Source organism: Neovison vison, chromosome 11 (genome assembly GCF_020171115.1).
Source record: "Neovison vison isolate M4711 chromosome 11, ASM_NN_V1, whole genome shotgun sequence".
Classification (NCBI taxonomy): Eukaryota; Metazoa; Chordata; class Mammalia; order Carnivora; family Mustelidae; genus Neogale; species Neogale vison.
Window position 1 is genome coordinate 140,627,040 of NC_058101.1, and position 26,291 is coordinate 140,653,330.

General features: G+C 35.4%; 1 protein-coding gene across 4 annotated transcripts in view; it reads right to left on the reverse strand.

The window, feature by feature from the left end:
- ARFIP1 (ADP ribosylation factor interacting protein 1) overlaps nt 1–26,291 on the reverse strand; it is a 104,736-nt gene that overhangs the window by 53,131 nt on the left and 25,314 nt on the right. For 3 of the 4 annotated variants that reach the window (XM_044224860.1, XM_044224862.1, XM_044224859.1), the window contains exons 2-3: nt 19,913–20,014; nt 1,500–1,608 (exon numbers count right to left, since the gene is read on the reverse strand). In XM_044224860.1, the coding sequence (XP_044080795.1) occupies nt 1,500–1,608; nt 19,913–20,005 (202 nt within the window). In that variant the 5' untranslated portion in view covers nt 20,006–20,014. Of the gene's footprint in view, nt 1–1,499; nt 1,609–19,912; nt 20,015–23,669; nt 23,712–26,291 lie in introns of all 4 variants that reach the window. The other variant, XM_044224861.1, reaches the window with a different exon arrangement.

Sequence of the window (26,291 nt, forward strand, 5' to 3'; positions counted from 1 at the left end):
AATGCTACAAAATGATTAGTGAGATATTGACATGTAAGCTACCTTTCTGCGGTTTTATTTTTCTGAACCTAAGAATGAAAAGGGGGAAAAATGATGTCACTAGATAGCCCATTCATTTTACAGCCTAAAGCAGAGGTTGTTATTCTGGATTATTTTAAACGCTTATTTGTAGGGCCAATTTAGGAAAAAATATATTTCAAAATATAAGTTATTCTGAATCAAGTATTGACTATTAGTATAATAAAAATAAAGACTACTATTATCTACAAGAGGGCTAAGGATTGGAAAGGCACAGAGATTTTTTTTATTTTATGAAACTATAATGAAGTGTTAAAATTAATATACTTCATCAAACATCAAATACAACTACCATTTTAACTAAAGCTAAAGAAAGAAAACAATTCATTTTTTATATCCCAATGTTTACATGGTTTTACTTCCACTCACATGAAAATGAAAAAACACTTGAAAAAGGTTATTATATGCAAGAGTATTAAAAAGGACACAACTTTTCCTTACATTAAAGATACAACTATATATGAAATGTGTGCAGAAAAGAGTTAACTTAGCAGGTCTGTTTATCTTTAAAGAGACCGTCTTACACAACTGACCCTTGGTTGGCATCTGGAAACTTAAATTTTGGGAAGATTCCCTCCATTCCTAGAGCGGAAAGACTGGTTCAATCCTCCTAAACTGTTTATACAAACAACGTGGTTTATGCTAAATGCCTGTTTTCCTTTGGGGAGTCTGGAATGTTGGTACATGCTAGGCAGAGGGTGCCTACACAAGCAATCTCCAATAAAGACCCTGGGCACCGAGGCTCCAACAAGCTTCCCTGGTTCACAATAGTTCATGGCATGTTGTCACAGTCTGTTGGGGGAATTAAGCATAATCAATGACTGCTTTCTAATATCCTATGGGAGAAGACCCTTGCGAGTTATGCCTAGTTTTGCCAGACGGCCTCAGGCATCCTTGGCCCTTGCTAATTGTGTTTGCTATAATAATCATCATCATAAATATGACTATATACTGAGTCCTGTGAGTACTCTCAACAAATTACTGAATCTGAGGGTGGTTTTGGGGGGTCTCTTACATGGAATGTTTAATAGGAAAAATAAAAATTATTTTTCTTTTGCTTTGAAATAGGAAATATATATGTATATAAAATAATACTGACTTAATAGTTATAAGTTTTGTAGTTAAAAGCTTAAATAATTTAAATCTGCATTTTTGATAGAATTTTTCAGTTTTTACTTTAGTATTTTAAAACCAATTCTTTAATCATCAGTGAAATAATGCACATTGACCTATTTATATAAAGAAGACTCCTAAAACAATTCTTAAATTATTTAAATTGAAGAGAAAAAAATTATGCTTATAAAATCAGTGTTTTATCACAGAATCAAAGGAATTTATTATGCTTTATTAATAAAGGTAGCTTTTGATGTACTTCTCCCATCCTCCACCCCACCCATCTTTAAAAATGTGTGGGCTCTTACCTTGAAATGCTCCTGCTTCAATAACCCCCTCTTTGGTACTGTCAAAGCCATGAGATGTAATCTGGGTTTCTGAGAGACCAAGTCCAGCTGGTAATGAACGCTTCAAATCCTTGGCAACATTTGAATAAAAGAGAAAATCTTCATAAAAAATCTCACACCACAGGGCAGTCAGCATAAGGGTGTCCTTTAACTCACATCTTAAACAATTTTTTCTCTACTATATAGAGAACGCTGTTGTGGCATTCTATAATGATGTATAACCAGCAGTAAACTCAGCAAGATTTGCTGTCAAATACAAAATACTTCCATTATTCTAGAACTAAGCAGCAGGCAGATACCAAAATTCAATTTTCAAATTCCTAAGCTACTAATACATCAGAAAAATAATTTTAAAGAACAGAATTAAGATGACTAAAAAAATCTGTCTATTATGTAAAAACTGATGTCTAATACAATCATGATGAGCCTGGCTAATGGTCAGTAAAAATGAATCATTCACTTGCAGTATTAATTTTCCTTTGATTTCAAAGTTAGGTAAGCAAGGCTCTTGGATTTCAATCAGGGTGAGGTAAAGGAAATTTTCTGCTATTTAAATTTATGTTAAACACTCATATTAGTCAACCCAAATGCAAATTAGCTTCTAAATGGAACTTAACAGTAATAAATATAAATATAAAAAATAAATAATAAAATAAATAAATATCCACACTCTGTTTTAACAGTTAAAAAAACAGAATGCTAAGAAACACTTCCAAAAGTCCTTTTTTCCTCTGGCTTGGATATGAGGAATTACCCAATTTTCATAATCAGAGTCTATGAATGGATTCCACTGGTTTCCCACAATACTGATAAATGATGCACTAAAACAAAAATATGTCTTTGAAATCCTTTCTTAATATGGTAATATTAAAGAATATTAAGAACTGTATATAATATACAGTTATAATATGAAAACTCAGACTAACATTTTAAATTTTCTAATTGGCAGAGTCTAAATTTTTAAAAAAGATTTTATTTATTACTTATTTATTTGAGAGAGAAAAAGAGAAAGGGAGGAGAGGGAGAGAGGGAGAGAGAATCTTAAGCAGACTCTGTGTGGAGCCGGACAGAGGACTCGATCTCACCACGGTGAGATCATGACCTGAGCTGAAAACAAGAGTTGGACACTTAACTGACTGAACCACCCAGACTCCCTAGCAAAGTCTAAATTTAACAGATACATAACTGGCAAGTGCTGGGAAGGGTTTTTCTTGAGAAACGCATTTTGCCTAGGCAATTATTTGATTGGTATGATAAGCCCTGATTTAGTAACTAATGAAGTCAATTCTCATCTTATCAAACAGCAAGTTTGACTTACCAAATTTATCACTTATCAAACAGTATTTGACATAGGTAATTAACAGTTCTCTCCCTGTTGTACTTTCAACCCCCCAGCTAACTTCAGACATTCCTGACTTTCCTTTTACAGTATCTGTTATGTTCCACTGTCTCCTTTACTGATTCCTCCTCATCTCCCCAACCTCCAAATTCTGAAGTGCCCCAGGGGTCAGTCAGAGGACTTTTTCTCTTATAGCCACTTCTTGGGTGATCTAATTGATTCTTCTGGCTATAAAAACCATCTATACCTCGACAACATCCAAATTTAGGTGTCTTACTTGGGCCTCTCTTTAACTCCAATATATCCGATTATATACTTGCTATTTCGACTTGGATATTAAATATGCATCTCAAAATAAATAAATACATAAATAAATAAACAAACAAACATGCATCTCAAACTTAATGTGTCCAAACTGACTGATTCCATAGTAAATCCCCAACTCCTAACAGACAAAACAAAATAATATTACCTACATTTTCACTCCTTTCAGTTAACAGCATCTCTACTATCAAAATCTTAGCCCAAATCTTTTGATTCTCTCTTACGTCCACATCTAAACCATTAGCAAATACTATCAGATCTACTCTCAAAATATATCCAGGATCAAACCAATTCTTACCACTTCCACTGCTACCACTCTCGTCTAAGCAAGCACCATATTTCAACTGGACTACTTCAACGGCCTTTTAATTGGTCTCCCTGCTTCTATCCAAGACACACACCACTAAATCCACACATCAACCAAAATTACCCCACATGAAAACTCTACAATAGCCTCCCATCTCATTTGAAGAAAACCCAGACTGTTAAATTCTCTCTAGGCATTATATGATTTGACTTAATCTCCTACCAGAATGAGCCTTAGCTGCTGCACAGTTATGTCAAAAAACAATAAACCTATCTTTGTTTCAGAGCCTTGTACTTCCTCTTCCACACCCTCTCACCCTGATTGCTTTCTTACCAGACATCTACAGGGCTTGCTTCTCTAGTGAGAGAAGCTTTCCCCCAACAGCATATACAATAGCTCTCAGGGAACCTGGGTGGCTCAGTCGGTTAAGCGGCCAACTCTTGATTTCGGCTCAGGTCATGGTTGCAGGGTCAAGGGCTTGAGCCCTGTGTTGGGTTCCACGCTCAGCAGAGAGTCTGCTTGAAATTCCCTCCATCTTCTCCCCCCTCTAAAATAAATAAATCTTAAAAAAAAAAAAAAAGGAATAGTAAATAAAAAGTAAATAAAATAGCAACTCTCACAACCTTACACTGGAACTCCCTATTCTGCTCACTATGGGAAGTTTTATACTTCCCATAGTAGGCGTCACTCAGTATTTGTATTATTTTTATCTCTTCTCTCTATATACTGTAAGCTTCATGAAAGCAGGGATGTTGCTTATTTTGTTTACTGCTGTATGTTTAGCACCTGAAATAGTGCCTGAGATACAGACATTCACTAAATATTTGTTGAATGAATAAATGAATTTGTTGAAAGGACTTGTGATTCAAAACCATATAGATTAAGAAGCAGCTATAGCAATAGGTTTATTTTTAAATTTAATGAGTATTTGCTGACTCCAGCTGTATGCTAGACCTTCTAGGCAAAGAAAAAGGTTAAGGTACAGTCCTTGCCTCATCAGAGAGACAAGATACACAAATACTAATATAAAAGTTAAACTTGTTGCCAAAGTAAAGACAAGAGGTATCTCAGGAATTCAGAAGAGGGACTAAACTATGAGGGCCAAATAGGAAAAGAGAAAGTACTGCTTGAGCTCTGGAACATAAAGGATTTATTTATTTATTTAAAAAAAATACATTCATTGTCCCAACATTTAATGAACACCAATAACAGCCCCTGCTCTAGCTAGAGACAGAGCAGTGTAGAAACAGTCTCTGCCCAAATTAGACTCACATGGGGGAAGGAAGGGGAAGGAGCCCAATAAACAAATAAATGTATGCCAATAAAAGTGCTGTAAGTAACAAGTAGTAAGTTAAGTTTGTTTTTTTTAAGGCAGGGTAAGAGAGATACAGAATGAAGGGCAACAAATGCTACTTTGGGTGAGCAGATTCCTGGAAGCAATGTTTGGGAGTGAACCATGTGAGCTTTAAGACACAATTCCCTTATCAAATGTATGATCTGCAAATATTTTTTTCCCATTCTGGTAGTTGCCTTTTAATTTTCTTCATGGTGTTCTTTGAAGCACAAAAGTTTTAAATTTTGATTAAGTCCAATTTATCTATTTTTTCTTTTGTTGCTTATGTTTTTGGTGTTGTATCTAAGGAACTCAAGTGCTTAATCCAAAGTCATAAAGATTTATATCTGTTTTTATTCTAAGAATTTTATAACTGTAGTTCTTATATTTAAATTTTTGATTCATCTTAAATTTTTTTAAGAGTTTATTTTTAAGTTATCCCTTCACCCAACATGGGGTTCAAACACACAATCCTAAGATTAAGAGTTGCATGATCCACTGACCAAGCCAGCGAGACGCCCATTCAGTTAATTTCTGAGTATGGCGTGAGGTCTGCATTCAACTTCATTGTTTGCATATGGATATCCAGTTGTCCCATTTCTTAAAGACTATCCTTTCCTCATTGAAAACTTTTGCCACCCTTGGTGAAATTCAACTGAACACAAATGTAAGGGTCTATTTCTGAACTCTCAATTCTGCTCCACTGGCCTGTATCTTCCTTATGTGAGTACCATACTGTTTGATTAATGTAGCTTTGTAGTAAGTTCTAAAATCAGTGGGCCCTAAGACTGTTTATCTTTTTCAAAACTTTTTCTGGATCTCTTGATTTTACATATGACCAGTTTGTCGATTTCTATAAAAAAACAGGATTTGATAGAAATTATGTTGAATATGATCAATTTGGTGAGCACTGGCACTTTAATAAGTTAAGTCTTCTGATCCATAAACATGAGATGTCTTTCCACTTAGATCTTTAGCTTTTTTCAACAGTCTTCTATAGCTTTCAGTACACAAGTCTTGCACATATTCCTGAGTACTGAAATTTTTTTCTTAATTTTGTTTTTGCATTATTTATTCCTTAAAAATAAATTGGGTTTTGCAATAATGCTCTTGTATCTCACAACTTTGCTGAACTTACTGGTTCTAATAATTTGTGTGTGAGTATATGTGTGTGTATTCCTTAGGAGTTTCTATATTCAAGACCACATCGTTTGTAAACAGAAATAGTTTGATCTCTTCCTTCCCAATATTGATGCCTTTCATTTCTATTGTTATTCTCTGTGTCTTATACATTTTGTGTCAATACTCTTTTCTATCTAATATTTAATAAAAACATTAAGAAATAGTGGTTAAAAATTATGCACACTCAGCATCCAGAGTTTTTCATTAGCAAAACCAAAAGAAACTGCTATATAAACCAATGCAGGTGGCAGGTATACCCCAAAATAGAAAACCAATTAACATTAACTTTACCAAGGACATCTCTTTGAATTGGCCTTAAAAAGGGTATCTATTCCAATATATTATCCAAGCAAAGCTATAACAATTTTTTTCTTAATTTTAAAAGTCTTATTGCTAATCATTATGGGGATAAAAAAGCCCATAAATAACAGCACAAAAACACAATAATAAATACAAGTCAGCTGCAAACATTTTTTCTTGCTTTCTTCATCCTAATTAGATTCCCTATGCAATTATCTTTTGAATTTATTATGGCATATTTTAAAGATGTTTATCAATAGCAAAGACTCTTAAATCACTTTTTAAAGACTGTCATAGTCTCATCAAGAACCAACTATTGCTAGAAACATGAAAAATCTGGAAAGATAATTCAGACAGACTTTATTGGAATACCAGCTTTCCTAGTTAGTGGCTATGTGAATCCTAGACAAGTACTTAAAAACTTTCTTAGTCTGTTTGCTCAGCTGTAAAAAGAGTCTAAAAGTTACCTCAGAGTTCTATGACACCTGTGAAAATCAGGTGAGATAATTAATATAGATAAAGCACCCCACAGTTAATGTTAGGCATCCCTCTCCCTCACTACAACCATCATTACAACCAATTAATGTTATCGCTAATTACAGTGAAAAACATTCTTGAACACTTACAATGTGCTAGGAATTGTTCTAAGTACTTTAATGTACAGGCAGTCCTCACTTTGCATTCCAGTGTAGGACTGTAAAAATGATCCAGCAAGCTGAACCTGTGCAAACTGATTTATGGAAAATATTGATTATTCCACAACCTTCAAAAATTCGTCACAATGTTTAAGCTCCTTCCTTGTTTATGTTAATCAGTGAGCCTTCACTAAGTTCTTCCGGATCAAATCCAGAGTCTCTCCAGCAATGGCAGTGTCAATCAACATCCCTACAAGTCAGCTATTTATTCCAAAACTCCATCTAGGTTTGACTGATTTTCACTTTTTTCAGTGTTATCATTTTTCATTTGTTTGATGCACTTCCATCTTTATTCATCCACTCCCTTCTGATCATCCACATTTAGAAAATGTCACATGGATTTATGATGAGACAAGAAGGTACTACCACCACATGGTTTGCCATTTGTAAGAACCGAGTAACAGATACGCAGCGACCGATTACCAAGACTTTGAAAGAAGTGACATGATTAGTCGATAATCATGATTCACCTCTGTTATTCACATAATGATTTATGGACTCTAGTGCTAGCAGTGAAGAGTGTCCTTTATCTAATTATAGTTAATATACCAGGGAGACTTAAATCTGAGCTGTGTTGTTGGGAGATTGGCATCATTTAATTAAAATGTGGTAAAAGAAAATCTATATAAAATCTGTTTCATCTTGATAATACTGCTAAGTGGTACTATCACTACTGTTCTACAGATGAAAAAACTGGGACACAAAAATGTGTCATTTAGTCACTAACTAGTAATATAGTTAGGCTAGGCTTTAAGAAACAATATTAACTGTAATGTATAGTAAATGTAAATAACTACAAGCAGTTTACTGGAGACTTAGAATTTATTTTAGCTCCTATGTTTTCTAAAAGATTTAAAGAAATGCCTTTTAAAAATTATTATTTCACAATCTGCTGAAGTTTAAACACTAAAGCAAATACACTCTCAACTTGTAATTTCCTAAGAGTCAAAAGAAATTAACTGTTTCATTCCTTTTTATTTCCTAATGTCACTTAAAACTTCTTTGTCACAGGACAAAATCCTTTTCATCTAAATTTAGAATTGAAAAGAAAAATCATTACACTCAGATTTATTTAATTCCTATTTTTAAACCAAATCTCTGAGTCTGTTCATTTCATGGAATAAATGATCTTTACCTTTCCAGTTTATTTTTTAATATACTAAATCAGTAGTTTCTAGTTTTAAATATTAATGATCCTTTTATTCATATTTACATTAAAACCAGACAATCTTTTCTCTCTGAAAGACAAATACACCACTTACAAAATAAATACTGTCAAACTACCAAGACATTTTTTATACTTTTCAAGTTTGGTCATTAAGGTCAACCTATTTTTGGAATGGTTTCCTTGAATGCTGCCTTGCTCACAGTCTTGATAACTTTTTGGCTCTAAGAAAAGAAGTATCAAAGACACTCTTCAAAATCTGAAGAATAAAAAAGCACACGGCGGGCGTGGGGGTGGCTCGCTGGCTCAGTTGGTTAAGCATCTGCCTTCGCGTCCTGGGATCGAGTCCCACATCAGGCTCCTATCTCAGCAGGAAGGCTGCTTCTCCCACTACCTCTGCCTACTGCTCTCCCTACTTGTGCTCTGTCAAATAAATAAATAAATTCTTTAAAAAAAAAAAAAAAGCACATGAAAACAAAATAAAAATGGCATACAGGTTCAGGTGTTTGCTGTGTTCTTGGAACTTCTCTGGAAAGAACATTACTCATTTGAATCATCTGTCCAATCACAAAGCCTGGTGTAAATTCCCAGAAAAGAGATACAGCAGTAGTAGTTGGTAAGAAGTTACACAGTAAACATGATATCTCTGATTATCTAAGTTCTCAAGAAGTTACAGGGATGCCTTCCGTCTTCTCATGCACCGCCTCTGGAAGACACAACTAGTTTTCCGAGGATATTACATCTCACTCAGACCCCTCCCAATTATCTCTTAGGCATCTTTTACTCAACAAACAAAAGTTCTTCCAGAAAAAAAGCCTTTATGTAAAATAGCTGTGAAATCTGACAAGCACTAAGGCCTTTCTATGCCTAAACCATCACTAACAGAAGGAACCTAACCACAAGTGGTACAAATGGGTCCATTCAGATTCTGAACAGAATTATCAATTTGATAGTTGTCTAGCAGTTGAATGTAACACAAAGTGATACGGGGTTATGTGAGAGGAACGTAGGACTTGTGAGGTTAACACTCTGTACTTTATGAGCTTGTTGACTATTTTTGTTTTTTTTGTAAAATACATACTAAGTAATATAATTTAGCCTCATAACTCACAAAAACCTAAAATGTGCTTTTATCATGATCCTTAATTTCTTTTTTTAAGTGACTCAGTTATAAAGCTGTGCCTTGCTTAGTAACTTTTAAAGTATCTGCTACTGCATTTACCCTTATGGTTTCCAGAGTGGATTTCAGCAACAATGAGCCCACTATACCCAACAACATAAAATCCCTAATTTGCATTTTTATGTCACTGACATTCAAGCCAAAGTTTAGGACTTAGCAAAATCATGCTTAATTATACAATAAAATGGAATAAATATAAAGTTAACTTTCTATTAAAGCATTAGGTTAATATGCAGTATTTAATATTTTAAAAACAAATTTTCAAACAATTAAGCTAAAACAATAAATATAATGCTTTTAGTAAAAACACTATATTTGGTAAAAAAGTTTCATGTACATTTTAAGTTCTTTTGAGGACACAAAATAGTATTTGTAGTGAGAGATTCCATACAACGGGAAGGGGTGCTAATTTTTTCTTTCTTTCTTTCTTTCTTTTTTTTTTTTTAAGATTTTATTTATTTATTTGACAGAGATCACAAGTAGGCAGAGAGGCAGGCAGAGAGAGAGGAGGAAGCAGGCTCCCTACTGAGCAGAAAGCCCGATGCAGGGCTCGATTCCAGGACCCTGAGATCATGACCTGAGCCGAAGGCAGAGGCTTATCCCACTGAGCCACCCAGGTGCCCCAGGGGTGCTAATTTTCAACCAAATGCCTTCATTTTGCAGATTTTCATGGAGGCAAGAACAGGAATGAAGCTAAAAAACATAACTTTAGAATTTATAATTTCACAGAGTAATTTACTTTTGAACTAGTTTTTATAAAACCAACAAATAAAGAACACAAACTGTTTAGCCAATTTGCTTTAAAATACATATCCTCAATAGATGCACACTATAATTCTGATAAGCAGAACTAGAGATTTATTAATTAATTCTCCTCTTTATACAGGGTGAGCAGAGAAATTTTAAATAAAGGAGTAATTCTCAAAGTGTGTCCTGTAACCAGCAATAATCTGTGAGGATTCTCTATGTACTCTATAAATCGTAAGAATTATCTTGTCCCTTAGTTCCCTTACACTATGTTCTCTCTGTTTTCCTCTTATCTCCATCTTTTAAAATGATCTGTTATTCTTTACTGGTTCTAGGTTCTCTACAAGAGAAAAAGCTTAAGTCTCACTTCCCCACTTCCTTTTGGAAATCTAACTGATCCATCTCCCTCCCAGGTCTCTAGTCTTGTCACCCCTGAAATTCATTCTTCAAACTGTAGGCAAAGAAAACTTTCTTTGACTTTCTTTCTTTTTTAAAGAAGATTTTATTTATTTGACACAGAAAGAGAGAGCACAGGCAGGTGGAACAGCAAAGGGAAAGGGAGAAGCAGATTCCCTGCTGAGCAGGGAGCCCGATGTGGGGCTCAATGTGGGGTTTGGATCCCAGAATCCTGGGATCCAAATGCTTAACCAACTGAGCCACCTAGCCGCCCCACAGAGAGAGCTTTCTAAAATGTGAATCTGACTGAGATGCTACCATTTTTATATCACTTAGTATCCCTCACTCCCTCTGCCTTTTAGGTAAAATCCCCAACTCCTCAACATGATTTTAAGGTTTTGCTGGCTCTGGCCCCTACTTATTTCTCTAGCTTCATTTCTCACACATCTGCCCCCACATTCTCTACTCCAACAGTAGCAAATTTTCAATTCTATAGTACTACACCTTTTCAGCTCTTTAGAGTTGCCTCTGATGGGAACATAGCTCACCCTTCTACATTTGGCCAGCTCACCCTTGAGATTCAGCTTGCTTAGCAATGCCTCAGGTAATCTTTTCATATTCTTCCCACCAGTCCTCAGACCATGCTATACTTGGCCTAGCATATTACTTTTCAGATGATATTAAAATTAATTTGTAAATTAATTAATTTCTATATTCTCTCTTCCTGCATACTGTAAAAGCTATGACCAGGTTGCTTATCTTGTTCCCCTTCAGTTTTTATTCCTAGTGTCTAGTAGATATAATACTAATACTTCATTTACTAGCAATTTTCTCAAATTAAACATTCCTCAAAATGGATAACACCTTCCAAAACATTTACAAAATTTTTAAAGAAACAAACTGAAAAGTTTCTGTTAAGTATTCCTTGAATTTTGGTAATTTAAAAATCTACTTTGTTGGGGCACCTGCGTGACTCAGTGGGTTAAGTGTTTGCCTTCCACACAGGTCAGGATCCCAGGGTCTGGGATCAAGACCCGCATTGGGCTCGTGCTCAGCAGGGAGTCTGCTTCCTCCCCTCACCCCTCCTGCCCCCCCCACCATGATCTCTTTCAAATAAATGAATAAAATCTTTTAAAAAAATCCCCTTTGTTATTTAACAGCTGCCTATAAGGAATATCTGCCAGAAGCAAAGCTATTATTCAGATCTCCACATCCCCAATCCTATTGTAAACTATCGCAATGCCCTAACCTTCTCATAGTGGCCTCTCTACCTCTCCACAATTACCTCAAGTCAAAGATGATTATTCTCCAACAATCTACTTCTCAAGCGAATAAAAGGCAAGGTAAGCATTTTCTCAGCTCTCCACTGATACTTCTAAACTACCAGTTCTCAAACTTTAGTTTGGGTAAGAACCACCTGAGAATGTATTAATAAAATTCAGCTTCTTCTCAGCTGTCCACTATGATCTCATTAAATTGGAGTATGAAGCCAAGAAGCCAGAATTTCAAATAAGCCAGGTGACGCTGACACAGCTAATCCTTTGTCTACATTTTAGGAACTCTGCTGTAGAGAACTGTTTTTGCATATTTGTACATTACTGACTCCCATCCCACATTTCTTTGTGGGCCGCATTACCTCACTGCCCTCTTTCCCACCTTAACATGGCCATCTACTTTCTTTTTAGCCAACCTCAAATATTTATTGAGGGCTTCGGCACATCCAGGTTTTCTGCTCTATCCCCAACTCTTACCATTATTCTGGATGTACCCAATCTTTTGCATGCACTTGGGCACTTTCAAAGAATGCAATGATTCTATGTTCAGTCTGCAATTCTTTCCAAACTGATATATAAGGTCCAAGCTGAGTTTTCATAGCTCATGAAAAACATAGCCTATAATGACACAGTATGTAGTCTGTTGCCTTTTTTTTTTTAAAATACAAACTGTGAAATATTTAAAATGAAATAAAATCTATTGCATGAGCTTGCCTACCTATGTTGATACTGAAAGATGGGTGGTATAGTAACAGTCTGTTACTGTGTGTATGATTTTTTTTTTCTCCTTGGTATACTTGTAGGAAGCCCAAATTTGGTAGTTTGACATAGGTTTGGTAATTTGTAGTTGGACAGTGGGCCAAAAAAGGTGTGAGGGCAGACAAAAAATAGATTAGATTAATGAAGTACAATCCAACCTATACTTTATCTCAGATTTCTTTCTTTTTTTTTTTTTTTTAAAGATTTTATTTATTTATTTGACAGAGAGAGAGAGAACAAGTAGGCAGAGAGGCAGGCAGAGAGAGAGAGGAAGGGAAGCAGGCTCCCTGCCAAGCAGAGAGCCCGATGCGGGACTCGATCCCAGGACCCTGAGATCATGACCTGAGCCAAAGGCAGCGGTTTAACCCACTGAGCCACCCAGGCGCCCTCATCTCAGATTTCATTAACCTCTTCATCTTAAATTCCTTTCATCTTTCATCCCCCATTCTTCTTAGCCACTGGAATTCCCATGGCCACTCTTTGGGACCTTGTCATTACTCAGGAAGCAATAATTCTGGAATTTTTAAGTCTAATAACTCACTTTTTGGTCACAAATTACTGTATCTGTTATTCCACTTGAACAAGTTAGCAAATCTCCCGACTCATCTATTTTCTCCATTTTATCAACACACACACACACAAACACACAAAATCTGTCTCCTCTCTATCTCTCCCACTTCCCCTCTCATTCAGTCAACAAGCGTTTAACAAGAACTTACAGAATCACTATATTTTAATAGTTTTCTGCCTACCCTCTTGGCCTCACCCACTCCCCCTCATGCCCCCCTAAACTAGATTTTAAACAGTACTGAAATTTGATAAGAATGATATCACTTTCCAACCTCCATCAAAGGAATGCTGAATTCAAAGACATCACTGTGGGAACATTCATATGTATCTACATTCAAAACAACTGCTACTAGAAATCAAAAAAACTTATTCAAGATAGAGTTTGTTTATAAATAAAGACAGAATCTACTATCTATTTTATAGGCACAATATCTTATAATTAGGATAGATAAGGCTTCAGCCCCTCATTAAAAATTGTATTTATTCACACTTTTCTTTTTTAAATAATTTTATTTATTTATTTGACAGACAGAGATCACAAGCAGGCAGAGAGGCAGGCAGAGAGAGAGGAGGAAGCAGGCTCCCTGCTGAGCAGAGAACCCAGTGTGGGGCTCGATCCCAGGACCCTGTAATCATGACCTGAGCCAAAGGCAGAGGCTTTAACTTACTGAGCCACCCAGGCGCCCCTTATTCACACTTTTCAGTAGAAATTCCAATTGGGTGTTAATACATAAAAGATGTAGATATAATAAACACATATTTAAAAACTTAATTTGTGGTAATAGTACTAAGAATATATTCTCTATTTGAAAAGTAAGTATTTGCATGGGTTAAACAATCCTTGAAAAAACATCTGCCATACCTCTGAAAGGGTACATGACACACATCTGGTAAAAACTGGCCTTTGGAAATAGTCCCCATCAAATCAGTGTTGCTACTGATGGAGCTACTAAATTTTTCAGATGTGCGTAATGCAGATGTGTGATACTGAATAATAAATAATATGGAGACAAACTGTCATCATATGCTATTCAAACTCTAGGAGAGGATGGTTGAAGTAGAAAACATGATAAATTTTTAAAGTCTTCATACTGGAATTCATTCCTTTATTGAGCAACTACTATGAAATCATCAACTGTGCTGTGTGCACACTGTTTCTGCCCTAAAGTTGATTTCAATCTCTTGGGAAAAGCAGATCAGTAAATGGGCAGTTACAGCACTGAGGTGAGGGGAGGAAATATGTCCAAAACAAGTGTTCTGACCATTTTTATTCTTATGTTCCTTCCCAAATCTTCTCCAGACTGCTAGAGTTTATTATCCAGACTGATAAGTACAGGGGAATGAAGAAACTACTTAGTTCAACAAAAACCTTAGAACAATAACAACAAAGACCACGTAAACAAAATTTCAAGAGCAATGATGATGACGCATGCTGGGAAATTAAGGACACAAGATGCATGTATCAAGTCTAAGAGTATAGTACATCTTCCTGTTGCACAGAAGTCTAGAAACATGTTTCTAGATCTGGCTTTAACATGTGTTTTCATTCACTCATTTATTCACTGAACATTTAATGAAAGCCTTGCTTATCTCTTACGTGGCAGCACTGCAGACAAGGTAATGAACAAATGGAAACATTTTTGCCCTCACTTTACTTATAATCAAGTCACAGAAGCCTTTGGTACAGTCAGTTTAATGGTAATTTCATCACAACCTCAAGGGTCCTTTTCCTCAACTGTAAAGGTGGGATTCAGGGATCTGCAAAGTACTCCTACTAAACTAAAATCCTGCAATTTAATTCAAAACTTGTAGACCAGAAGTTTTTAAGACCCAGGAAACTAAGGACCCATAGGCAGGGTTCAGGGAGTCCTAAACTCTCTAAAACTGAATGCAAAATTTGGCAGTTTTGTGTATATGTATATTTTTCTAGAGAAAAAGTCCACAGGTAGAAAAAACTAAATTATGGGTTTTAGTTTTGGGCCTACCACAGAAAAAGTTTTTGTTTTAATTCTATCTACTAGGATAATTTCACTGAATTTGGCAAGTATAACTTAACAAGAAGTTTCAACTTTGTGGAGCTGGTATTTGCTGCTTCTCTTTAATTCATGTCATGAATTGCTTGTTTTTAATCTAATATTTTGACCAGGACTTTAACAGAATAAATTAAAATATATGGTTTACAAGTCAAAGAATAATTTATATTCTTCTAAGATTAAATTTGCCTGATCTTTAAAAAACAAGAATATTTATTTAGAAAAAAATTTTCCTGTAAAAAACTGTTATAATATTAAGATTATTATTCTATCATCTCTCTATATAGTTGCTGCCCCTTATCTTGAAAAAGAGTAACACACCTCAAAATATTAACATACGTTAAGCTGTTACCAGGGGATTTCTAGGACAAGCTCTTTCATTACAATCTCTATTAGAATGTAAATGTTGAGTTAGCTTCCAAACAGGGCCTCTTGTAGGACAGACTAAGAGGGGAAACCAAATAAAGAATGAAACACCTGCAAGGAGACAAAAAACCAGGACAGAAACATTCACTGCCTATGCCACAGTGACACCAACTGGCCAGTCAAGATAGGACAACTTAATAAACTAACACCTTAATTTTATAGGACTTTGTTTTTTGAAGGGTATTATGTAGTATGGTATAAATAAATAAATCAACAAACTTTTAAATAAAAGTCATTATATGATTTTAAACAACAAACAGGTATAAAAGGAAGATGTATATAAGTAAAATACCTCAAAACTCTGGTTATGATCCAGTTTTACACAAGACATTTTTACTAGTCCTATAAAATAGTCTGAAGATAAGTAATACATTTTCACACTTATTTTCTGTATGAAACTTTATCAATATTAAAATATGAATAGGGACCTGAAGTTAAAAGCAATTTTCCTTTTATTGCTCAGAAAAATAAAGGACGGAAAGTATGACAAAATAGAGGTAAATAATATACCTATGAGGTCTTAAGTATAATTTATTCAAAATGATTGAAAGATGTTTTTAAGATATTGTTTTCACTCATGGTAAAAGGGATCACACAGCCAATGTTATTTTAATTCAAGGATATTAAATATGTAAGAGACTCTCATGATGAATATCTTTTTAATGAGAGCAGGTACAACCAGAAACAAGTTTTATGATGTTTAATTTCTTCAGGAAGCGAAGTGGGGTGCACTACTTGAAGGATTACTGCTTCTTTAGGAACTCTGCCCACAGGTAAAGTTCACATCCAATAAAAGGAGACCTCCAGGAGAACATCTTTTTTCCTTCTCTTACCACCCAAAAGTGAAATAACACTGCAGGGGAATGTCCAAAAAGAGAATTTGACATTAGCCAGTAAGTAAACTTAAAAAGCAGTAAGTTAGCTGGCTTTGACTGGATAGCAAAGAGCTTACACAGATATGTTACAGTTTAATTCACTTCACTCTAATAAGACTCAACTCTAAGGTTAAAATTTGAGAGGATAAAAACTTTTTTCAGTGCCACTCAAAGGCAAATAAAGGTTCCTCTTTTTTTTTTTAGATTTTGAGAGAGAGAGGATGTAGGAGAGCAAGAGGGGGACAAATAGACTCCTTGCTCAGCCTAAAGCCTGAGGCAGGTCTCTATCCCATGAATCTGAGATCTTGACCTAAATTGAAATAAAGACTTAAAACTTAACCAACTGAACCTCCCCAGTTATCCCCCCACTTTTAAAAGAATTTTATTTATTTAACAGGGAGAGAGAATCTCAAGTGGACTCTATACTCAGTGCAGAACCCTTTGCAAGGTTGATCTCAGGACTCTGAGATCATCACCTGAGCTAAACCCAAGAACTGGATGCTTAACTGACTGAGCCACCCAGGCGGCCCAAAGGCAAATAAAGGTTCTTAAGTGAGGAGTCATGAATAAGTTTAAGTATAAGGCAAACCAGAAAAAGAAAGAGCTAGAGGAATTAACCACTAGTTGCTAGGGTTAAAGATAATATTTGTTCTAGACTTAATTACTGTAGTCATTAACTTACAGTGTGGTATTATTACAAGGATAATATAAGGATAAAAGACCAAGAAATAAAACAGTCCAGAAATAGAATAAAACATATATGATTACCTGATTAACAGCAAAAGCTTCCAGTGCAGAAAGGATGTTTTCAATAAACAGTGAATAGCAATTAGATATTCATATGAGGGGTTAAAAAAAAAACCAAAAATCCTTGACCCCTACGTTACACAAAAATTAATTCAAGATGAATCACAGAGCAAATGTGAGAAGCAAAACAACAAACATTCAGAAGAAAAGAGTATCTTCATGATACTGGGATGGGCAAAGATTTCTCAAAAGAGTCATAAAAGTCCCTAAAAGGAAACACTGATAATTGGACTTCATTAAAAATTATCAACTTTTGTTCATCAAAAGATACCATTAACAGAGTGCAAAAGTAAGCCACAGACTGAAAGAAAATATCTGAAATATATATATCCAAACAAATGACTTAGAATATATAAAGAACTCCTACCAATTATTAGAAAAACGCACACACCCAACAGAAAAATGGGCAAAAAACTTGAGAAAGGGCTTCATAAAAGATAAATGGTTTTTGAGAATATGGTCAATGAGAATATGAAAGTATACTCAACATCATTAGTCATCAGGGAAATGCATATGAAAACCACAGTGAGATACCATCAGAATGGCTAAAATTAATACCCTAGATTGCCTATTAGAATACCAACTCCCTGCTGGCAGGTATTTTTGTGGTTTTTATTCACTACTCTATCTGTACCTGGTACACAGCAGATACCTGATAAATATTTGCAAAATAAGGGGCGCCTGGGTGGCTCAGTTGGTTCAGTGTCTGCCTCCAGCTCAGGTCATGATCTCAGAGTCTTGATTGCTCCCTGTTCAGTGGGGAGTCTACTTCTCCCTCTCCCTTTGCACCTCCCACACCCATTCTTGCTCTCTCTAATAAAATCTTTAAAAAAATGTATTTGCAGAATAGGTTTGCAAAAGGAGTTGTTACCAAAAGTAAAATGCATCAATCATTAACTAAAATCTTGGTGTAATGAGTTATTTGAATTAACAGAAGTTTATAAAGTAATTGCTAAAGTTTAATGACAGTAACTTGAATTAGCTTATTATGCAGATTTCTTAGTACTTTAAAACACAAGAAAAACTAAACCTGAAGTGAAAACTTCCTTTTTATGTTCAGAACTTAAGGTCTCTTCCTTCTGTGAGTCACTCTATATTAGGTCATAGGGGCTCAGAAACCAAGATAAAACACTTGCAATGAAAATAAATCTTTAGTCTGAAGACACAATCATTGCTTCCAAAAAATTGCTAAGGCAAAAATAAGTGAAATTCAGTGGGACTTACTAAAATCAATTATAACAATCTATCTGAAACTGGTTTCTCCTCAACTCTAGGGGTCATTTGGCAGGAGACATATCTGTATGTCACAATTGGGGGGTGCTATTGGAATCTAGAAGAACAGGTCAGGGATGCTCTTAACCATCCTATATGCAGAGGTCAGCCCTCTACAACAAGGAGTTTATCCAGCCCAAAACGTCCATAGTGCTGAGATTAAGAAATCCTGATCTAAAATATCACCTTTTATTAAAATAAAGGATTTTAAAAAATAAAAGATTTTATTCTCAAGCTTACAAACTGAAGAGTCTTATTTGAATTATAAAGTAAGTTTCTTTCAACTATTACTTTTTCAAAAATACAAACACTATATATATGTATATATATATATTTCAAGATTTTATTTATTTATTTGACAGATGGAGATCACAAGTAGGCAGAGAGGCAGGCAGAGAAAGAGGGAAGCAGGCTCACTGCTGAGCAGAGAGCCCAATGTGGGGCTTGATCCCAGGACCCTGGGACCATGACTTGAGCCGAAAGCAGAGGCGCACCATGACTTGAGCCACCCAGGCGCACCTAAACACTATATTTTTAAAGTTAAAGTTGTACAGGTGCACCTGGATGGTCCGGAGTTCAAGCCCCATGGTGGGGGAAAAAAAAAAAAAAAGTAAAGTTGTACACATGTATCAAATGTCATAAAAAGATATTTAGTGTAAATCTCTCCAGAGATAATAATCATCACCATCATTTCTAGGACTATCCTAGGTATATTACTCACTTTACCTTATTTAATATCAATATCCTCATGAAAGTAAGATTCTCATTTATAGTGATTAGAAACAAGAATTAGAAGAGATTAAATAAATACTTGCCTAAGATTATACAGCTAGAAATGGCATAGTGGAAATCTGCACCCACATTATCTCCAAATCCATGGTGTTTCCATTAAAATGCATTAAATTTCAATTTAATGAGAGTTAATCAAAATTAAAAGCACCTCAAGTTTCATTTTCCACAGAGTCAATATGCCACTTTAGAAAGTGAATAGCAAAGTCAGGAGACGCCTCCTTAGGAATTATGTACTAAGGACACAAAGAAAAGAAATCAGTGCCAATTTTTGAAAGGATAACCTAGAGTTAATATTTTTTCTTATCACAAATAAAATTAAATAGTTTTATAAAGTTATATGCTGAAGTCATCAGATATACTCTTGTTCTGGTCATACAACAGAATTACTGATGATAACATCAAAGCCTAAATACTGGCTGGGAGCTTAATCTTGACAACTCACTAACATGACTCACACAGTCATCCCTACATGGTAACAGATTCCTAACACTTCAGCCAGTCTAAGAAAATATTCCTATATTAAACTCTATTACTTTCATCTCAACATTTAAGGGCTTATCATGATTCTCTGTATTAAGAGAAAGAAAAGTATTCTTACCCTATTAAAGCCATGTTCACGAGAATCATCAACTTCTCCATTACTAGTCACTGGAATTTCTGCTGCTGAATTTTTGGGAGATTCTTGAGCCATGCTAGACTCCTTAATAAAAAAAAAAAAAAAAAAAAAAAAGAAAGTTGTAAATAACACCAAATCATAAAAGGCAAATACTGAGAAGACTATTCATGTTTATAGCACTTAAAAGTCATTATTACAGCATCTTAAAAAATAATTACAACCTACCTAACACGTATAAACATGACAGCAATCTAATAAAATATGCATCTGGCATTTGAAACTGCACTCAACTTAGATTTCTTGTTTAAAAAAATGTCACTTGTAAATCCCAGTGGGCAATATCCTTGCCTCACAGTGCCTCACACTACTATAAAATTCCATTCTAGATACCTCATCAATGGAATTGTATAGTATTTGACTTTGTGACTGGCTTATTTCACTTGGCATAATGTCCTCAATATTCAACTATGTTGTTAAAATGTATCAGAATTTTTCCTTTTTAAGGCTAAATAATATTCCATTGTATGTATATACCACATTTTATCTATCCATTCATCCAGTAATGGACACTTGGATTGCTTCTGTCTATTGTAAATAATGCTTCTATAAACACAGGTATGCAGATATCACTTCAAGATTCTGTTTTTAATTCTTCTGGAAATAAACCCAGAAGAGGGATTGCTAGATCATATGGCAACTTTATTTTTAAATTTTGGAAGAAATAGCATGCTGTTTTCCATAATGGTCACACCATTTTATAGTCCCACCAAGAGTGCACAAAGGATCCAATTTCTTCATATACTTCCCAACAATATTTACTATTTTTTGGTAGTAACTATTGTACCAAGTAAGAAGTAATACCTCCTTATGGTTTTGACTTATATTTCCCTGATGATTAGTAATACTGAACACCTTTTCATCTGCCTACTGGCCATTTGTATATCACCTTTGGAGAAATGTCTATTGACGTCCTTTGCCCATTTTCTAAGTTGGGTTGTGTTTTTATAACTGAATTATAGGAGTTCTTCCTTATTCTGGATATAACCACATCAGAAGTATGGTTTGCCAATATCGTAGCCTATGGAATGGGAGATACTTTGTTGATTTTGTCCTTTGATGACAGAGACTCTGTACTCTGTTGATTTTGTCCTTTGATACACAGAAATTTTCAGTTTTAATGTAGTTCAATTTGCCTATTTTTACTTTTGTTTCCAGTGCTTCTGGTATAATATTCAAGAATTCTTTGCCAAAAGAATGTCATGATGGTTTTTCCCTGTTTTTTTCTTCTAAGAGTTTTATAGTTGTTTTTTCTTTTCAAGATTTTATTTGACACACAGAGAAAGAGAGAGAGAGAGATCACAAGAGGCAGAGAGGCAGGCAGAGAGAAAGGCGGAAGCAGGCTCCCTGCTGAACAGACAGCTTGATATGGGGCTCGGTCCCAGGACTCTGAAACCATGACCTGAGCTGAAGGCAGAGGCTTAACCCACTTAGCCACCCAGGCGCCCTGAGCTTTATAGTTTTAGGTCTCATATTTAGATCTCTGATCCAATCTGAGCTGATTTTGTATATAAGGGATATGTACTTCCTTCTTTTGCATGTGGATAACCCAGCTTTCCCAGCACCATCTGTTGAAGAGATTTTCCTTTTTCCATTGAATGTTCTTGGCATCTTGGATTCTTTTGAGATTCCTATTTTCCTCACTGCTACTGCATCCTTACAATACAACCAGATTGCCTGTGGCTGTTGGAGTTAGGTATCTGCCTCTTGAAAATAAGAGATACTAGTTATTTTGTCTCCAATTCAGCCTGGAAGACTAAGATTTAGCTATCTAAAATAATCACCACTCTTTCCAATTGTAAGGTAAGTTCTTACTTTCTTTTTCTTAAAAGCAGCTGGTGATTCAACAGGTATTTACTATCTTCCAGTAATGTACATGGGATAAAGCAAAAATAGAAATCAGGTCTTAGGCTGACATAAACCTAAAGTGTAATACAGACAAAAAAATGAATAAGTAACTATAATACAGTGGGGTGAACACCAGAGGGAAGCATTCAACAATGTAGTGGTGAGCATTAAGAGGGAAAACTTAATCAGCAATGGTATTTATGCTGAATCTTGCAGGATAACAAAATGGGATACAGTAAAGGAAAGATTCTAAATATAAGGAATAATAGGAGCACGTGGAAAAGAGTCTGGTATATTCTAGAAATTGCAAGTAAAGCAACTTGGTTACAATGTAATTCCTCACTCATATACTCACTGGTTCAACTGATCTACCTAGCACTTTAATGTGACAGGCACAATTTCAGACACGCAAGACTGAGTGGTGAACAAAACGGACAAGACTCTATCCTCATCAAGCTTACATTCTAGTTGGGGGGAAAAGCAAATAAATATGCATGTCACAGTCGTAAGTGCTAACGGGCATGTATATGTATGTGCACATGTGCTGTTCTAAACAGAGTGGTCAGAGAAAACCTCAGAAGAGGTTAGTAAGTCATAAGAATATTGGGGAGTACAGCATTCTAGGCAGAGGAATAGTAAGTACAAAGACAAGAAGGTGGGAAGAAGCTCAGCTTTTCAAGCAAAAACAAGAAGGCCAAGTGCCTTGAGGGAAGAAAAAGGAAAGAAGAGAGAGGAAATGTCAAAAGACAGCCAGGGGCAAGAACCTGTGTGGCTTTAAAGACCATCATAAGAACTCTGGATTTTATTTTCAGTGAAGTAAGAAGTCACTTGAAGGTTCTGAACGTAAGAATGAAATGACCTGACTTGTGTTTTTAAAAGATTATTCTTTTCCTGCTGTGCTGAATTAAACTATAAGTGAACAATGGCAGCAATAAGAACAATTAGAAGGCTAACAAAATAATCTAAGCAAGAGATGATGGTGACTTAGAGAGTCAATGCAGCTTTATTAGTATCTGTTTTAGAGCTTCATTAGGAGAGTTACGAGGGACATTTCATAATGATAAGAGGATCAATTAATCAGGAGTATGTACTAATCATAAATGTGTATGTTGGTCCCAATAATATGTTTCAAAATAAATGCAACAAACATTGACAGAATTAAAGGGAGAAACACACAAGTCCATAGTCACAGAGATCTTACCATGAAACTCATAGCAATTATCTAGTTGAAAGAACTAGATAAAGAAAATCTGTATAGACACAGAAGATCTAAACACTGAGTTTACTGATAGAATAGTGAACTCAGTAATGGCAGGATATACATCACTTTCACATGAACATGACATGTTTAGCAAAACATCATATTTGGGGGCATAAAATAAGCTTCGATAAATTTTAAAATATTAAAATATTAAAATGATATAAAATATGTACTCTGACCGCAGTAGAATTAAATTACTATCAACTGCAAGCAACTGGGTGGCTCAACTGGTTAAGCATATGCCTTTGTCTTGGGTTGTGATCCCAGGGTACTGGGATCAAGTCCCATATCGGGACTCAATCAGAGTCTGCTTCTCCCTCTGACCTTCCCCCATCTCATGCTCGCTCGCTCTCTGTAATAAATAAATAAAATCTTTTAAAAAAATTATAATCAATTGCAATAAGATATCCATGACCCCATCACCAAAATTTGGAAATTAAATAGTACATCTAAACAATTAATGGGACAAAAAAGAAATCACGAGGGAAAAAAAATATGCTGAACTGAATGATAACAAAAACAATGTTTGTGGGATGCACCTAAGAGAGCTATTTATAGCTTTTAAATGCTTACATTTGAATAGAAGATCTTAAGCCAATGATCTAAGGATGTACCCTAAGAAAATAAAAAAAATAAGAGCAAATTAAACTCACAGTAAGCAGTAGGAAGGAAATAAAAATAAACACTAAAAATTAAGGAAACAGTAAAAAAACTGGCCTGTATACTTCAACAAGCTTAAGCTCATGAGAAACAAAGAGATGAAATGTTGCATGAAAGAGACTTCAAAGACAGCTAAGTACAATGTACAATACGGACTGGTTCACAAACAAGGAGAAAGACAGTTGCAGAGGACATTATTAGAACAACTGTGGGTTAAACAACAGCACTGTATCAATTTTCTAATTATATATTCTAATTTTGATAAACATACTGAGATTCTATAAGAGAAAGTCCTTGTTCTTAGAAATAAAGGGACATGATGTTTGTGAATCACTCTCAAATGGATTGAAAAGGAAGCTGTATATACACAGAGAGAAAATGTTCAAGTAAATGGGACAAAACAACAGTTGGTGAATCTGCGTAAAGAGTTTAAGTTTTCAGTATGAAATCTTATCAAAATTAAGTTTTTAAAAATAATATAACAAGGGGCGCCTGGGTGGCTCAGTGGGTTAAGCCGCTGCCTTCGGCTCAGGTCATGATCACAGGGTCCTGGGATTGAGTCCCATATCGGGCTCTCTGCTCAGCAGGGAGCCTGCTTCCTCCTCTCTCTCTCTGCTTGCCTCTCTGCCTACTTGTGATTTCTCTCTGTCAAATAAATAAATAAATAAATAAAATCTTTTTAAAAAAATAAATAAATAAAATAAAATAAAATAAAATAACAAGGCGGCTAGAAAAATATGCAGCAGCCTATCATGATGGGCTTCAAAATGCCAGACAAAGCGTGGACTTCATTCTAAAAAGGGTAAGAAGAAAGCAGCAGGAGATCCTGATCAATTTATTTTAGAGAGCAGTCTTGTGGGAGATTAGACTGAAGGGAAAGAAGGAAAAAACTCCACACACAAAAACTATTTAAGACACTATTTTACTGTTCAAGAAATAACAATGATCTAATTTAAGGTTGTGGGAATAGAAAAAGGTGGATTCAAGAGTTATTTATAAGGCAGAAGAGGGGCGCCTGGGTGGCTGTCAGTTGAGTGTTCGACTCTTGATTTTGGCTCAAGTCATGATCTCAGGGTTGTTAGATCATGAGCCTCAAGTTGGGATCCACGCTCAGCATGGAGTCTGCTTGAGATTCTTTCTCCCTCTGCCCCTCCTGCTTGTGCTTGCTCTCTAATAAATAAATCTTTATTTAAAAAAAAGGCAGAAAAGACTTATAGAGTGATTGGATTGTGGAAGACAAAAAAGGAAGAAACATCTAGGATGACCTATGCCTCCTCCTGCCCCATACCTACTTTGTGGTTTGGACAATAAGAAAGACAAACACGTCACTCACCGAAGTGGGAAAAGTAGAGGTTTATTTGGCTTTGCAAAGGTCAGAAAATGAGTTGTGTTGTAGACATTCTGAATTTGAGAATGTGGGGTATTCCAAGTCTACCATTACATGAGGGATTTCAAAATGCAGGTCTAGAGCCTCAGACAGAACACATAAATCTGGGAGTTACCAGTATAGGGATGTTGATGGCATGAACTGGTAAGAGGGAAAGAGAAACTGAAGAGAAGCATCCAATGGAAAATTAAAGGGCAGAAAACACTGCAAAAGAGATGCAGAAAGGGATAAATAGTTCATGGTGCAGACACAGCAGAGAAAATTATAACAGTAAAACTATGTGTTGTTTTAGTTTATAACAAATGTCCTGAAAATCAAAAGTATAATAAATACAATTTTATGCCATAAAGCAGTAATAGGAATATTCATTTGCCAAGAGATATACAAATATTCCAGCTATTATCTGCTCACTCTCTTACCCACAAAGAATGACCTACTTTTAGAAACATCACTTACTAAACATTAATTACTGAAGTAAAAATTAATAGCCAATATGAAAATTGGCAGAATAGGGCTCAAAACCAAAAACTCCATGTCATTTCCCTGGATAAAAACCATTCATAGTACTTCACTCATGCTTTAAACTGAAATTGAAATTGAATTTTTTTTTTTAAAGATTTATTTACTTGATAGACAGAAATCACAAGGAGGCAGAAAGGCAGGCAGAGAGAGAGGAGGAAGCAGGCTCCCTGCTGAGCAGAGAGCCCGAAGTGGGGCTCGATCCCAGGACCTGAGATCATCACCTGAGCCGAAGGCAGAGGCTTTAACCCACTGAGCCACTCAGGCGTCCCACCCCTGCAATTGAATTTAAATTTAAATTAAACATTCAAAATAATTATATGAAAGGCTTTGGGGAATAACTACATCCTTTAGAAATAAAATGAGAATCTCTTCTAAGATTCATGTTATTTAAGGTTTGCTATGGTCTGAATGTTTGTAGCCCCCACTCCCCAAAATCACATGTTAAAATCCTAACGCCCAATGTGAAGGTATTAGGAGTTGGGTCCTTTAGGAGGTACTTAGGTCATGAGGGTACAGCCCTCATGAAAGGGATTAGTGTTTTTTTTTTTTTTTTTTTAAAGATTGCATTTATTAATTTGACAGAGAGAGACGCAGTGAGAGAGGGAATACAAGCAGGGCAAGTAGGA